Below are 17,773 nucleotides of genomic sequence, written 5' to 3'. Positions count from 1 at the left end.
GACCTATAATTACAATGTTTCGCTATACGAACTAGGACCCATTATGAACAACAAATACCAATTTTCAGACAAATCCGTGAAAAAAGGTTGGAAAAATCATCAAAGCACCAAATATCGGGAGGTACCGTTATATGGGGGCTATACCAAAACATGGACCCTTACATGGAATGTTTCGCCACCGGAGCTGGAACCCATTATGACCCACAAATACCAATTTTTAGACAAATCCGTGAAAAAATGTGGCAAAAAAAAACTAAAATACCGAATATCGGGAGGTACCTTTAAATGGGGGCTATACCACAACGTGGACCTATACATGCAATGTTTTGCCACACGCTCAGGGACCCGTTATGACCTACAAATACCAATTTCCAGACAAATCCTTGAAAAAATGTGGCATAAATCATCAAAATACCGAATATCGGGAGGTACCGTTATATGGGGACTATACTAGAAGGTGGACCGATATATCTCATTTTCAATACTAACCATCCTAGACACAAATAGCTCTGCTAAATTTTGACGCTCTACGTCAAATAATGTGGGCTGCATCGTGATTTCAACAGACAGACGGACACCGTTAAATCGACTTAGAATTTTATGCTGATTATGAATATATATACTTTATGGGGTCTAAGACGAATATTTAAGGATGTTACAAACGAAATGACAAAGTTAATATACCCTCCTTTCCAAGGTGGAGGGTATAAAAATGAATGAATTTACAATGCTTGATTGAATATCATATTCCATATTAGACAGTTCTTTTTTAATAATTTCCAGCACATACTTAAAATCTAACAATTTTTCTTCCATGTCCTTATTTTCTAATAATTTAGATATATTATTGGTAGTCTTTGAAATTTGATTACTTTATCTATTGTTATTGGTTAATTACAATTTGGTTATTATTGTTAACTAGGAAGTTATTTATGTTATCTTTTATTATTTCAAAATCATGGTGGTCCGGTCCATTTCCAGGCGCTACCGGTAAAGTCCAGTGACCTTTTTGTCATTGTCTTGGATTTAAGTCTGGATAGACAGGATTTTATTGGGGTATGGAATAGGATAAGTAAGCTAATAATTAGCTATTGTTGCTGTCGCGTATGTCAATTCCATTTTCTACTGTTTATATCAAATTTTCATACTGCCTCAAGTCAATTGTATGGACAAGTTTGAACACGCCGTTCTGAATTTTCACGGATCCCGCATTGATCACTACAAGTCTAGAGTTAGAGTAATCCATTATCTGGAACTCTCCTACAGAGTAACCAAGCAGCAGAAATAATCTGTAAGTAAATATATTAACGTTTAGTTCTTCATATGTTTCTTATGAACGAATATCTACTGGCTTCTTACCGATTGTAGAATGTATTGAGTGGTTATAATCGTTTACGGATCGTTCCAAAAGCTCCTCAAAATTCCTACAAGTACCTTCCTCCTTGAGACATCTCAAAATGTCGGCCAATGTTGAGTGAAATCTTTCGATTTGGCCATTGGCTTCACTTTTGTATGGTGGTGTTGTAAACACCTCTATTCCCAATTCATCTTTCATCATAAAAAGTATGGTTGCAGAATTCAATGATATTTGGTTGTCCATGACAACCCTTTTGGGGACTCCATAGAAAAACAGAATATCTCTCAAAGGTCTCCTAATATCCTCTATTGATTTTCCTTGGAGAATCTTGATTTCTGCGTATTTCGAGAACTTATCTATGGCCTTCAAAATTAATTACCTATCTGTTGAGAAAATATTAATATAAATAACCTGGTTAGTTTGGTATTGGTGTGGCATTCAGTCTTGGTTGACTTGGATGGCTGTCGTATTTATTTCTCTTGCATGTTGGGCACATTTTTAATATTCTATTAATTTTAGAGAACAAACTGGGTAAATATGTTTTTTCCAACATTTGCATCTTATTTTCTACAGCATTTCTATGCGCATGATTATGAGTTTCTATGATAATCGTTTCTTGATCAGATTCCGACAAAATATCTTCGACAAAGTTTTGCGTAAGACGAATTTTAAAATTTACAAAATGATGTGGATAAATTTCTTGAATTTTTCCCATAATAAACTCTGGAGTTTTAATGCAATTTGTGACCGGTGGGTTAAGGTATCTCTTTAAAATTGAAATAAGTCTTTCAGTATCATATTCTGGTTCCGATATTGAATGTCTATGATAGCCTGGAAAAATTATTTGAAAATTGTAATCCGGGGTGTTGATTTTCAAATGCATTTATCGGCACTTTTACACTAGGAATAAGTTTTTCTGATGAACTGTCGCTACTATGCACTGTTCCCGCTAAAGAGTTAATTTTCATTCCATCAGCCACAACATTACTTTTACCTGTTTTATATTGCATTTCATAATTGTATTCCTCCAGTATTGCTTTCCATCTTTTCATTTTCGCGTGTGATGGTCGGTGTAAATGATGACTTTAGCTGATCCATATAGATAGTTTCTTAAATAGGTTAAAGCCCAGATTATAGCTATCATCTCTTTTTCGTTAGCCGCACAACTCTCTTCTGCTGTCATTAATGTTCTTGAAATGAAGGAAATAGGTCTTTCACCCTGGGTTAATACAACTCCAATAGCAACATTGGATCTGTCGTCAAATGGAAATCTTTCTGGAATGGAAAATGGAAATTACTTCCTGGGATATAAGGTCATTTTTTAAGTTGTCAATAGCTTGTTTCCTTTCATTGCCCATTTGTTCTAGATATCAATCCCCCATCTCCTCGTAACCGGAATAATTGCCACAACAATATCGGATCATTATACAATATTTGGATGCATTTAAACAGAAATTATACCAAGAAAACCCGAGGATACATTAAAGTTCAAAATTAACAACAACAAGGTAAATTGTCTTATAAAAAATACTGATTGGAAACATTTTATAGAAATGGAAAGCGATACCAACCAACTTTTCAACAATATATACAATGTCTTTTGCGAAATTTACGAAAAATGCTCTGAGCCAAAGAAAACACGAACGAGAAACAGGAATAGACTTCCCTGGCAAACAGATGTATTGATAAGATGCTGCAACATTAGAGATAACTTGTACATAACTTTGCCAAAAATGCTTACTTTTACAGAGAATTCGCCAAAAGTAGTGGCAACATACGCCAGACATGGCAGACCATAAATCAAATCATTGGGGAAAAACCCCCAAGCATAGATGTAACTATTAAAAAGAACTTCCTAAATCAAAACATAACAGATATCACTGAAAACTTCGCGCAACAATTCCAAACAAACGTTGAGAATACCATTCATGTAAGTGAAAATAAAATCCTGCCATGCATACAATCCAGTCTATCAAATACAACGTATCTTGAGGAAACAAATGAGAGGAAATAAAAAACATAATAAAAGGTCTGAACCCTCGAAAAAGTCCTGGTATTGATGGTATAAGGGCATCTGATATTGAAACAAACGTTGATTTTACGACACCCTTTTTAACAGAACTTATGAATAGGAGTATAAAAGAAAATATCATACCACAGTTAATGAAAATTTCAATAATCCAACCCATTTATAAGAGTGGCACAAAATCGGTATATGAAAATTACAGAACCATATCAATACTGCCAATAATAGAGAAGGTTTTAGAAGAGATCATTTCAAGAAGGCTAAACAAGTTCATCGAATAGGGAAAAAACATTAAGCAGCTCCTGGGACATTTAACCTATGTAATAAACCAGAATCTAAGCGAACAAAAGCAATGTCTAGCAATGTTTATTGATTTTAGCAAAGCATTTGACACATTGTCACATGCAAAATTATTAAATATTTTGGAAAAAAATGGAATACGAAGACACAGCCTGAAATGGTTTGAGAATTATCTATATTGCCGCAGCTTCAGGGTAAAAGTAAATGATCATGACAGCAGTGAATATTGTTCAGCGTATGGAGTACCACAAGGATTGAAACTTGGACCCATGCCATCATTTTTGCCAACGATATGGTGAAATATCTCTAATATAGTATAACTTTTACATATGCCGATGACACTGCGATAATAATGGCAGACAAATGCATCCAAAGAGCCTCATAAAGAATGCAAAAATAAATGAATCTGGTTACTAAGTGGTGTCAGTGGATTAGTTTTTAATGGCAATAAGACAAAACTTATGCACCTTTGGCCAAAACATATTCCCAAAATGGAAATATCATAATCTTCCATAATTACGACTGTCTACACAAAAATCTAAGTATGAACGATTTTGTGGAATCCTGCACAACCAAAATCGAAGTCGTTGATAAGTATAAATATCTCGCTAATATCCTAGATAGTCTTTTCAAGTGGAAACTACACATTGACAATGTTCGGAATAAGTTGCGAAAATCATCGTATGCTATATATCATCTAAGTAATTGTGCACCATAAAATGCCGTAAGGCAAGCTTACTTTTCGCTTGCTGAATCATACTTGCGACATGGTACAACAGCATGGGGGAATGCTGTAAATTGCAGAATATTGCAAGCTGCACAAAACAGCATATTGAAAATTATTCAAAAAATGATACGATGCGATGTTTGCATATCCTTTTATGAATCTTCGGTAGTATCCCGAAAGACCAAAAAAGGTCGAAGTTCCGAAGTTAGGATAAGGGAAGTCCACTATAGCCTGAACTTTCTTTGGGTTAGCTTTTATACCGTTATGTGAAACAATAAATCCGAGAAATTCCACTTCTTTTTTTGAAAAATCTCGCATTTATCGAGTTGTACTTTCATATTTGCGCTATTAAGTGTGCCAAAAATGGCTTCTAGATCATTAAAATGTGAATCTTCGTCTTTGCTAAAAATAGTAATATCATCGATATAAACAAAGCATCTCCTACCGTTTGGATTGAATTATTTATATCCATGGGCTCTGGTCGTCGATTTTGAAGACTATTTGGGAAAGCTGAATTCCTTCTAAAGTTTTCGGGAAAGTTACGGTTGTGATTGAAACTAATGTTACTATTGAAATTTGGATTAACGTTAGAGTGAAAATTTGAGTTGTAGTTTAAATTTTGATTGCGACAATAAGTCGGATTAAAATTCGAATGATTGTTTTGGTTACAGTTAAAGTTTGGGATGATATTACGTCTAGGTGGAAGAGGTGGTCTCAAGGACGGTGTTCCACCAACATAGGCATATTCGGGATAAAATACTCTTTCATTTTTAAAAGTTGCCGTAACGATTTTATCCTTTTGTACATTATTTCTGATAGATTGTCCATGGGCATAATTTCTCCTAAATGTCATATTGTCCAACTTTAGACAAATATGTAATGCTTGTGGCAAGGATGTTGGTTCGCGTACGCTTAATAATTTTGGCAAATTTCCATTCAAAGCCCTTACAAACGTATCTAATGCTTTTTCCCTGCAAGTGTTTGTCATGGCGTGAAGGCTACTTTCTCCAGATCTAGGGAAGAGACTTTGTCAAGTAATAGAGAAAGGTGTCGGTAAACAGCTTGATAAAATTATGCTATCTGGTATTCTGGCGTTCCAATGTCCCTTTTTCCGAATAATGCACTGAAATACACTTTTTTAATGCGTGACCAATCTAGTGGTGTCGATACGACTCTAAGGCGGTATCTGCATCACCTACGATTTTACTGCGAATTGTGTGAAGAATTGCGTAGTATCTTCCAGTTCCTTTTACCGAATCATAGAGGCTCAAGACTCTTTCTACGGACTTTCGCCAAGAGTTAAAGACCTAACTATGTCGGGAACCTTGTCTAATTCTTCTAACCTTGCAGTGACTGTCCCTATGAGGTTATCAGCCACCTCGTCAGTCAGATGATCAGGCGATATCTGCAAAGCCTCTTTTATCATTAGCGATATCAGTTCCATTTGTAATGTTGTTTGTACCGTTGGTTGGGTCATTGTCAGTGTTTTATTTAGTCTGTAAGTAAGTTGATTGATCGTTGATTGATACAATCTTAATTTTCTCTATTTAAATTTAAGAAAATAATTAATAACTTATTATTATGATCTTACGCTAATATCTGGAACATAGCTGGACATTTGTAGATTTCTCAGTGATTCCGATGTTGATCTCCTTTTCTTCTTATTGATTGTTTATTTATTTTTGCTTCTCAGTGATTCCGATATTGTTCTCCCTCCCTCTTATTATACCCTCCACCATACTATGGAGGGTATATTAACCTTGTTATTCCGTTTGTAACCTCGAAATACTCATATCAGACCCAACAAAATATATATATTCTTGATCAGCGTAAATTTCTAAGTCGATTTAGATATGTCCGTTTGCCTGTCTGTTGTAATTACGCTATCTTTGGAACGAATTGAGATAGAAGGCTAAAATGTTGCACACATGTTTTTTTTTCCAGTAGGCGTAAATGGGTCATGTAGGTGCACGTGTTCATATAGCCCCCATATAACGGTACCTCCCGATATTCGGTATTTTGATGATTTTAGCGACATTATTCACCGTAATTATTTAAGATTTGGTATTTGAAATTGGAAATGGATACTACAGCCCAAGACAGAAAATTGTCTGTGCAGGTCCACGTCTTTGTATAGCCCCCATATAACTGCCCCTCACTATATTGTTTCAAATTTGGTATTTGAAGTTCGTAATGGATACTACAGCCTAAACCAGAAAATTGTCTGTGTAGGTCAGGGTTGGACATATTGCACTAAATTTTTACTGCACTACGAATTAACTAATTACTGGTAGTGTAATTTTTAATTCCACTACCACTAAAGGGTTAGTAGGAGTGAGAAATAAATTGCACTACCACTCACCCTTTAGTGATATTTAAAAAAAAAATAGTGGTAGTGAAATTTTAATAGCACTACCACTAAGTTTAGTGATTTTTCAAACAAAATTGCCCTACCACTAAATTTTAGCGAAGCCAAAAAAAAAAAAAATACTATCTATATAAGTATTACACCAGCTATCGTGAAGTTTATTGAAGTGAATAGGGAACAACAATCCAGAATATTTGGTACATATTCATAAAATTTGATCACTTTTGTAAATAGCACTAATTTAGTGCTATTTTTTTTTATGAAATACCACTAATTTAGTGCAATGCTTTTAAAATACCACCAAATTTAGTGGTAGTGCTATTGAAATTTCACTACCACTAAAATTTAATGGTAGTGCAATTTTTTTTAAATATCACTAAATGGTTAGTGGTAGTGCAATTTAATATTTCACTACCACTAACCCTTTACTGGTTGTGGAATAAAAAATTGCACTACCACTAAATGAACAGTGATAGTGAAATTAAATTATTAGTGCACTAAAAATACAGTGCATTATGCCCAACTCTGGTGCAGGTCCATGTCTTCGTATAGCCCTCATATAACGTTTCCTCCAAATATTCGTATTTAGAGTTCGTAATGGGAACTACAGTCTGTGCCAAAAATTGTATACGCAGGTCCAGGTTTTCGTATAGGCCCTATATATCAGTACCTCCCTATATACGGTATTTTTAAGAGTTTAGGTACAATACCCACCGAAATTGTTTGAGACGTTGTATTTGAAGTTCGTAGTGGATGCTACAGCCTATGACAGAAAATTGTCTATGCTGGTCCAGGTTTTCGCACAGCTCCGACATAACGGTACCAATCTATATACGATATTTTTATGATTTTAGCTACATTTTCACCGTTTATGTCAAGTTTCGAATTTGAATATGGTAATGGCTTATGACAAACAATGCTTATGTAGGTCCATGTCGTATAGACCCCCATATAATTTTTAAATTTTAACAGATATTTTTAAGGATTTTATTTTTTGAAACTTTCCAAATTCGTTCCAAATGGTGGAGGGTATTTAAAGTTCGGCCAGGCCGAACTTATTGCTTTCTAACTTTTTTTTGTTAATTGTTTATTTTTTTCTTCTTTTCTTTCTTTATGTTATAGTTTATCACTAACGGTTATATATATAAATTCTCACCTCACGTTTCTCTTTCCTTTATATTTTTTTAAGTTTTTTTCTTTGAAATTGTTATCTGTTTTCTTGATTTTTTTTTATATTTTTATTGTTCACTGTTATTTGTTTGTTTTCTCGAATATTTTTTGTTTCCTTTTCTTAGCACTTAAGTTTTGTTTTACTTTAAACATTTATTTAACTGTTTCATTTATTTCTTAATATTATTTTATAACGTTTCTCTTTTTATAACATAAGTACTTTTAATTTTTAGTTTTTTAACTGTTTCCTTCATTTTTATGTTTTTAATAATGTTCGTTTTTGTTCGCTTAAGGCTATTACTTTTAACCTCTAACCCCTCAACCCCTCAACCTCCAAATTAGACTAAACACACATTTTAAGCCAAATCGATTCGAAAATATAATCAAAAAAATTTCCGCGAAGAGGTTTTTCTACCCACTTAGAAGCTAAGATGCCAAATAAGGGTAAAATAAATTGAAAAATAAGACCAAGACGCTGGAAATAGCTGAAATCAGCGGATACCTTCATATAAGGGTTATACCAAAGCATGGTCCTATTTTTATTATTATTTGAAAGAATGTGTTGTTCGTCCAAAAATCTCAAATTACCAACATTTGAGGAATTTGAAAGGGGCTACACAATTTGAGGGACTACATCAATTTAGACCGACATGATACATATTTTGTACAACTGATTCTTCATAAAACCCCTAGGACTGTATTAAATTTAAAACTCTAATGTAACTTTTGGGAAGTATAGAGTAAATTATTTGAGGCCCTTTGTGTTTGGTTAAGCTATATAAAATGAACCCTGAAAATGTTTGACCCGATTTTTATTTACCAACCAAACAATTTTCCAAGTGTAATTACAGACTATAGCGCATAGTCACCGTATAACGTTACATGTGAGTTAAGGTTACTTTTAAGGTTTCGGAAGAATTTTCCGAGGATATAAATCCTTTTCTTTCTAAATTATCAATTTGCTCCACTATTTTGCATAGTCCGCATATTTTTATAGAGGCTTTTCTCAACATTTTCATTCATGAAAACGTTTCCACTGTAATTACAAAATATGTGTGTGGGCAGCTAATATGACCACAAAGAGTTACCTAAGGTTGGAGGGAGAGTCAAGATTACGTCATATACTAACTGTGGAACAGATATCTTCATGATTTCGGCAAATATTAGGATTTTAGGTTAATCGAAAAAATGGGCGTAAAATTGGGCGTGGTTACTTTTTCTTTGAATAAAAACCTAAAAGGAATATTTAAAAAAATTATTCATATGTATAGGACTGACCGATATCTTCATTATTTGGCAAATATAATGATTTTAGATGAATCGAAATAGTGGGCGTAAAAGCAGGTGTGGTCAATATTTTTTCTTTAAAAACCTAACTCGGGGTATGACGAACATTTTACAAAAATATGTGCATATATATATATATATATATATATATATATATATATATATATATATATATATATATATATATATATATATATATACCAATTGTTACTCGTTGGTAATTGAATCAGTTGAGAACGGCTGGACCGATTTGACTCAAATTTTTCTTTGGTTATTTGTAATTACAGTGGAAACGTTGTCATGAAAGACAATTTTGAGAAAAATCGCGGAACTAAAAAAATTGACTGTTCTATTATGATATGATATTTTGTGTAGAATTGTTTCAGAATTCCTCTTGGAATTAAAAATTCTTATTGAAAAAACCGAATAAATCGAGAAATTTTGCATATTTCCTATACATGCTGTTATATGGATGCCATACCCAAATTTTCAATTTTGATTAGATATGGAAATAATCCATCCAATGAGAACTCAAAATGTAAAATTCATTGGGACTTCAATCAGTAAAATACCGAATATGAAGAGGCACTGTAATATGCGGACTATACAAAATAGCAGAGTGAATTGAAAATATAGCAAGAAAAGGATTCATATACTCGGAAAATTCTTCCGAACCCTTAAAAGTAACATTAAAACATGGGTAACGTTATACGGACACTATGCGCTATCGTCGGTAATTACACTGCGCCGCAGACAATCTTGGGGTTAGGAATTTTTTCGGTTGGTAATTAAAAATCCCAAAAGAGGGGCAAAAGTTACGATAAAGTTTTAAATTTGATACAGTCCTAGGGGTTACATGAGGAATTATTTGTACAAAATATGTATCAGGTTGGTCTACATTGCGATAAAGCCCCCCCAAATGATATAGCCCCTTTCAAAATCCAAATGTTGGTAATTCCTTCAAATAATTATAAATATAGGCCCATGCTTCATTATAACTCTTGTGTGAAGGTATCCTAATATCTGGAACATAGCTGGATATTTGTAGATTTCTCAGTGATTCCGATGTTGATCTCCTTTTCTTCTTATTGATTGTTTATTTATTTTTGCTTCTCAGTGATTCCGATATTGTTCTCCCTCCCTCTTATTATACCCTCCACCATACTATGGAGGGTATATTAACCTTGTTATTCCGTTTGTAACCTCGAAACACTCATGTCAGACCCAACAAAATATATATATTCTTGATCAGCGTAAATTTCTAAGTCGATTTAGATATGTCCGTTTGCCTGTCTGTTGTAATTACGCTATCTTTGGAACGAATTGAGATAGAAGGCTAAAATGTTGCACACATATTTATTTTTCCAGTAGGCGTAAATGGGCCATGTAGGTGCACGTGTTCATAAAGCCCCTATGTAACGGTACCTCCCGATATTCGGTATTTTGATGATTTTAGCGACATTATTCACCGTAATTATTTAAAATTTGGTATTTGAAATTGGAAATGGATACTACAGCCTAAGACAGAAAATTGTCTGTGCAGGTCCACGTCTTTGTATAGCCCCCATATAACTGCCCCTCACTATATTCGGTATTTTGATGATATGAGCGACATTATTAATCGAAATTGTTTCAAATTTGGTATTTGAAGTTCGTAATGGATAAAACAGAAAATTGTCTGTGTAGGTCAGGGTTGGACATATTGCACTAAATTTTTACTGCACTAAGAATTAAATAATTAGTGGTAGTGCAGTTTTTAATTCCACTGCCACTAAAGGGTTAGTAGGAGTGAGAAATAAATTGCATTACCACAAACCATTTAGTGATATTAAAAAAAAAAAAATAGTGGTAGTGAAATTTTAATAGCACTACCATTAAGTTTAGTGACTTTTCAAACAAAATTGCCCTACCACTAAATTTTAGCGAAGCCAAAAAACACTATGTATATAAGTATTACACCGGCTATCGTGAAGTTTATTGAAGTGAGTAGGGAACAACAATCCAGAATATTTGGTACATATTCATAAAATTTGATCACTTTTCTAAATAGCACTAATTGTGCTATTTTTTTATGAAATACCACTAATTTAGTGCAATGCTTTTTAAATACCACCAAATTTTGTGGTAGTGCTATTGAAATTTCACTACCACTAAAATTTAGTGGTAGTGCAATGTTTTTTATATATCACTAAATGGTTAGGGGTAGTGCAATTTAATATTTCACTACCACAAACCCTTTAGTGGTAGTGGAATAAAAAATTGCACTACCACTAAATGAACAGTGATAGTGAAATTATTAGTGCACTAAAAATACAGTGCATTATGCCCAAATCTGTTGCATGTCCTCGTCTTTGTATAGCCCTCATATAACGTTTCCTCCAAATATTCGGTGTTTTGATGATTTTAGCGTCATTATTAACCTGAATTGTTTCAAATTACGTATTTAGACTTCGTAATGGAAACTACAGTCTGTGACAAAAATTGTATACGCAGGTCCAGGTTTTCATATAGGCCCTATATATCAGTAACTCCCTATATTCGGTATTTTGACGAGTTTAGGTACAATACCCACCGTCGTATTTGAAGTTCGTAATGGATTCTACAGCCTATGACAGAAAATTGTCTATGATTGTCCAAGTTTTCGCACAGCTCCGACATAACGGTACCTCCCTATGTACGATATTTTTATGATTTTAGCTACATTTTCACCGTTTATGTCAAGTTTCGAATTTGAATATGGTAATGGCTTATGACAAACAATGCTTATGTAGGTCCATGTCGTATAAACCCCCATATAATTTTTTTAACAGATTTTTTTTTAAGGATTTCATTTTTTGAAACTTTTCAAATTCGTTCCAAATGGTGGAGGGTATTTAAAGTTCGGCCAGGCCGAACTTACTGCTTTCTAACTTTTTGTTTGTTAATTGTCTATTAAATATAATATAATTTTTCACCTCACGTTTCTCTTTCCTTTATATTTTTTTTAAGTTTTTTTTCTTTGAAATTGTTATCTGTTTTCTTGATTTTTTTATATTTTAATTGTTCACTGTTATTTGTTTGTTTTCTCGAATATTTATTGTTTCCTTTTCTTAGCACTTAAGTTTTGTTTTACTTTAAACATTTTTTTAACTGTTTCATTTCTTTTTTAATATTATTTTATAACGTTTCTCTTTTTTTAATATAAGTACTTTTTATTTTTAGTTTTTTAACTGTTTCCTTCATTTTTATGTTTTTAATAATGTTCGTTTTTGTTCACTTAAGGCAATTACTTTTAATCTCTAACCCCTCTACCCCCAAATTATTTTCTTTTTAAATTATCAATTTGCTCCACTATTTTGTATAGTCCGAATATTTTTATATAGGCTGTTCTCAACATTTTCATTCATGAAAACGTTTCCACTGTAATTACAAAATATGTGTGTGGGCAGCTAATATGACCACAAAGAGTTACCTAAGGTTGGAGGGAGAGTCAAGATTACGTCATATACTAACTGTGAACAGATATCTTCATGATTTTGGCAAATATTAGGATTTTAGGTTAATCGAAAAAATGGGCGTAAAATTGGGCGTGGTTACCTTTTCTTTGAATAAAAACCTAACCCGGGGTAAAACGAATATTTAAAAAAATTATTCATATGTATAGGACTGACCGATATCTTCATTATTTGGCAAATATAATGATTTTAGATGAATCGAAATAGTGGGCGTAAAAGCAGGTGTGGTCAATATTTTTTTCTTTAAAAACTTAACTTGAGAACGGCTGGGTCGATTTGACTCAAATTTTCCTTTGGTTATTTGTAATTACAGTGGAAACGTTGTCATGAAAGACAATTTTGAGAAAAATCGCGGAACTGAAAAAATTGACTGTTCTATTATGATATGATATTTTGTGTAAAATTGTTTCAGAATTCCTCTTGGAATTAAAAATTCTTATTGAAAAAACCGAATAAATCGAGAAATTTTGCATATTTCCTATACATGCTGTTATATGGATGCAATACCCAAATTTACAATTTTGAGTAGATATGGAAATAATCCATCCAAAATTCATTGGGACTTCAATCAGTAAAATACCGAATATAAAGAGGCACTGTAATATGCGGACTATACAAAATAGTAGAGTGAATTGAAAATATAGCAAGAAAAGGATTCATATACTCGGAAAATTCTTCCGAACCCTTAAAGTAACATTAAATCATGGGTAACGTTATACGGACACTATGCGATATCGTCGGTAATTACACTGCGCCGCAGACAATCTTGGGGTTAGGAATTTTTTCGGTTGGTAATTAAAAATCCCAAAAGAGGGGCAAAAGTTACGATAAAGTTTTAAATTTGATACAGTCCTAGGGGTTACATGAGGAATTATTTGTACAAAATATGTATCAGGTTGGTCTACATTGCGATAAAGCCACCTCAAATGATATAGCCCCTTTCAAAATCCAAATGTTGGTAATTCCTTCAAATAATTATAAATATAGGCCCATGCTTCATTATAACTCTTGTGTGAAGGTATCCGACGATTTTAGCTATTACCGGGGTCTTGGTCACATTTTTCAATTGGTTTTCTCCATTTTGACATCTAGCTTCTTGTAGAAGACCTCTTCGCGGAAAATTTTCAATGTCAATGTTTCGGAGTAGGGCTCATATAAAAGTACCTCCTGATTTTACCTATTTCGAGGTTTTTGATTACATTTTCAAATAGATTTGACTTAAAATCTGTGTTTAGGCTACTTTGGGGGTAGAAAACCATCATACATGGGCATATTAAAGACAGTTAATGAATACTTTTTAATATATGTTTTTAACTCTCAAACTAAAAACTCTCACTGAAAATTAAGATCAGGGTTTTCAAAAGACGTATTTATTTCTATTTAACCGAGTCATAATTTTTACTACAAATTTTTCCACTTATGTGAGCCAGATTTGTGAATTATTATGCTTTAAAAAAATGCATTAAAGACTAAAACAATGTATCTTCCGATATTCGGTAATTTTATGATTTTAGCGACATTATTTACCGGAATTGTTTCAATTTGGTATTTGAAGTTCGGTCGACGTTTTTGTATAGCCCCCATATAACAGTACTTCCGATATTTGGTATGACAGAAAATTGTCTTTGCTGGTCCACGTCTTCGTTTAGCCCCCACACCGATATTCGGTATTTTTATGATTTTAGCAACATTATTTGCAGGAATTATTTCAAATATTGTATTTGAAGTTCGTAATGGATACTACAGCCTATGCCAGCAAATTGTCTGTGCAGGTCCACGTTTTATAACCCCCGTGGTACCTCCCTATATTAGGTATTTTGATGATTTTAGCTGCATTATAAACAGATTTTTTTCAAGTTTCACATTTGAATATTGTAATAGCTTATGACAAAAGTTTCCTATGCAGGTCCACGTCGTCGTATAGGCCCTAATATGCGGCTACATTCGTTCTTTTTTTCTTTTCCGACATTAGTCTTTCTGTCATAGAAAAAGAAGAAACCCCTTAAATCAAATTGTCATGTGGAAAAAATGAGGCAATTAGATGCAATGACCATTCTTTTTCTCAATTTTAAAAGGCATGGTCTTGGCAGTATGCAAGGCCTATAGAACGGAGATTCCACCCTGTTTCGCTTGCGGTAGAAAAACGAATGTTTTCCGAGATATACCAAATTGTCGAATTAGGTTTTATTGAGCTCTCCAATGAGGCAAAGCCTAACAAGTTAAGGTAATGTCAGATTATCGACTAAAATAGGGTTGTCTGTAGAGAAACTGCGTGGAATTGGAAAAAAGTGTGATATATGCTTTATTGAGGCCCAGCTCAAATAAAAGCTCCCGATGAGTACTTTCAGAATACTTATGCGTTATATTTCCAAATAATTTCAAAAGATCGATTTTACTATTTTCTAACCAAAGTACTGTTGCAAAGTAAAGAAACTGCAGAATTGCACAATTATTGCGATAGATGATTTCAGATTATCGATGTTTTCCGGCTTCCTAACTAAAGTAGTGTTGGCGGTAGGGAAACTGTATGGAAAATGCTGAATTGCACAGAAACAATGTTGCATGCGGTATTGAGTCCTGACTCCAAGAAAGCTTTCGATGAGCACTTTCAGAATATATATGCCTTATATTCCAAAATGATTTCAAATAACCGATGGACCAATTTCAATAATTTGCCGTAAGATTATGTAGATTGAATTATTTTTATATTTATTTAGTATTGAATTATATTTTGAAGTGCCACTGTAGCGTTAAGTTTATGAATTATAAGTTTTAGTACTTAAGATTGTTGTGAATATAAATAAGTATTGTAGTTCTAGTAGTTACTTTCGTGGAATCGCTTTCAACGAAGTAACCTAAGCTTTCCAAAAATATTTACACTCACTTCCACTTAAATTACAACATTCAAACGGTGAGCATAAATTCTCCTCTCTTTCTTTATTTTTAAAAATAAATTTGTATCTACGTTATGTAACGTTTTTTGTTTGGAAAATTCTTGTCTTCTATTTCATGCTTTTCTCATCAAAGTAACATTATTTCCCTTTGGTTGAGAATTAATATTGCGGCACATCCACTCATACAGTCTATTTAAAGATTTGGATTCCATCCCCCCAAACCCCGCATACTTTTTCATGGAAGCTGCACGGAATCTGAATTCAACCAATTTATGGTTATGTCCACATCAAAAAATTCTATTTAGGGCGGAGTGTGCAACGCCCCATAGACAATTTGCGCATACTACCTGATCTACGACATGGTTATAGTTTCGGAAGACTTCAATACACATATAGGAGTCTTCAGGAGAACATATCTCATACAAACTCAGTATCCACCAAAAAATGATCAAATATACAGAAGAATTACAGCAAGCCTTTGAAAGCGTAAAATGGCTTTTAACACCTGCTCCAGTGTCTAATAATTCAATTTTTTTTTCAAAAAATTTTATTTGCATTGTGATGCGATCGATTATGGTACAACTTAACGATGAGGAGTACGAGAAGCCCATGGAATTTATGAGAAAGACGCTGAACGCCTTGCAACGTAACTTTACGTTTCCGAGCATCGGTGTTTACCTGCTTTAGAGGCAATACAAATATTTATGTGTTATTTAGGGCTGCAGGAGTTTGAAGTATTAACTGACCACTCCTGAATCGAAGACTTGTTAGGTGGGTCTTCAAGTTGCAATCATGCCGCTTAACTATAATCCACAGAAAGATCGTTATGTCATCCCAGATGCCCTTTCAAGAACTCCATATGAGTAATTTTAAACACAGGAACTATCAGACACGGAAATTGACATAGAATCGCCGTTTTTCGAAGACGATGACTATAAGAAACCCAACAAATACCCGAGCTTTAAAATTGTGGATAGATATTTGGCACTATCGTAATAACACTACAAAGGGGTAGAGGAGCGAGAGCAGAGTTGTTAGAAATTGTGGATTCCTTCAAGACTTAGAAAGACACCATCGTTAAGGCCCATGACAATCCTATTGCAGACCATTGAGGAATGGCCACAACTTTGAATTTGCTATGGCAAATGATGAGCATGGATATGTTAGGCCTCTAAGGGCACAAAGGCACCAAACGTAATTTTTAAACCATATTGGGGAAGAAAGACTGAGTATGTGAGACCATTTTAACGACTTTATGTGGATATCCTCGGAACATATCCGAGAAGTAAAAGTGAACATATTGGTCTACTAATAATCCTTGGTCATGTGTCTAAGTTCTACTGGTTTTGCCCACTACGTAAATTTACCGCATCTTCAAGTATAGAATTTCTGCTTCAACATATATGCCATGTCTATACAGTTCCTGAAGGTTTGGTGAATGCTAACCGAAATCAATTCCAAGGTTTGGTGAATGATAACCGAAATCAATTCCGATCAAATGAACGTAACTCCTTCCTCAAACAAATATACCTAGTTCATGTATATACCCCTCTATATACTCCCCAATCCAATTCTTCCAAAGGGGTGAATCGTTCCCTTCTTGCTGGGTTTAGTATATACACACTGGGATCAACATCTGTCTTCAATAGGTTGCGCCCTTCATAATGGCGTTTGTCAAACAAAAAATTGCTCACCATATCGGCTTTTTTGTCTTTAATATAATTACACATTGTTTTTCCTATGACCAATTGCGGAAACAAAACCTTTTTGACGAGCCTAGCACGAGATTGTCTAAAAAAGACAGTTCTGAACTTATAAGGCCAGATTTAAAGCATAATATTACAACGACATACGAAGGATATCAACATAGCTATAATTTGAGGACAAGAGAAAAATCATTTGACATTGGCCGAGCAGTTTTCCGTAGAAGCTTTGCTCAAGCAAGTTGCGCCGAAATATCTTTTAATGCTAAAGTATCCCCAAAGTTATTGGAAGGTAATATATAAGAAAGGCTAGGAAACAAGTATTACATTTTGGAAGATTTGAGTGGCAAAACAAATTGGCACCTACGACGAAAAACAAATCCGAGATAAGTATCCGGTTTCCATATAATTCTTTATCGCAATGCTACTGGAATAACCTAGTTTGTA

The 17,773-nt window shown here is 33.8% G+C and overlaps 1 protein-coding gene across 4 annotated transcripts in view; it reads right to left on the bottom strand.

Moving 5' to 3' along the window:
- Positions 1-17,773, bottom strand: part of LOC109613669 (FERM domain-containing protein 3) — a 554,999-nt gene that overhangs the window by 57,512 nt on the left and 479,714 nt on the right. The window contains exon 6 of one of the 4 annotated variants that reach the window (XM_059130152.1): positions 2,377-2,632. The exons of the other annotated variants lie outside the window; for them this stretch is intronic. Coding sequence (XP_058986135.1) covers positions 2,582-2,632 — 51 coding nt within the window. The 3' untranslated portion in view covers positions 2,377-2,581. Of the gene's footprint in view, positions 1-2,376; positions 2,633-17,773 lie in introns of those variants that run through there. 4 annotated transcript variants of the gene reach the window in all.

This window comes from Musca domestica, unplaced genomic scaffold (assembly GCF_030504385.1).
Source record: "Musca domestica strain aabys unplaced genomic scaffold, Musca_domestica.polishedcontigs.V.1.1 11, whole genome shotgun sequence".
Classification (NCBI taxonomy): domain Eukaryota; kingdom Metazoa; phylum Arthropoda; class Insecta; order Diptera; family Muscidae; genus Musca; species Musca domestica.
The sequence above is the reverse complement of the archived record's forward strand: the minus strand, read 5'-3'. Positions and strand labels throughout refer to the sequence as shown.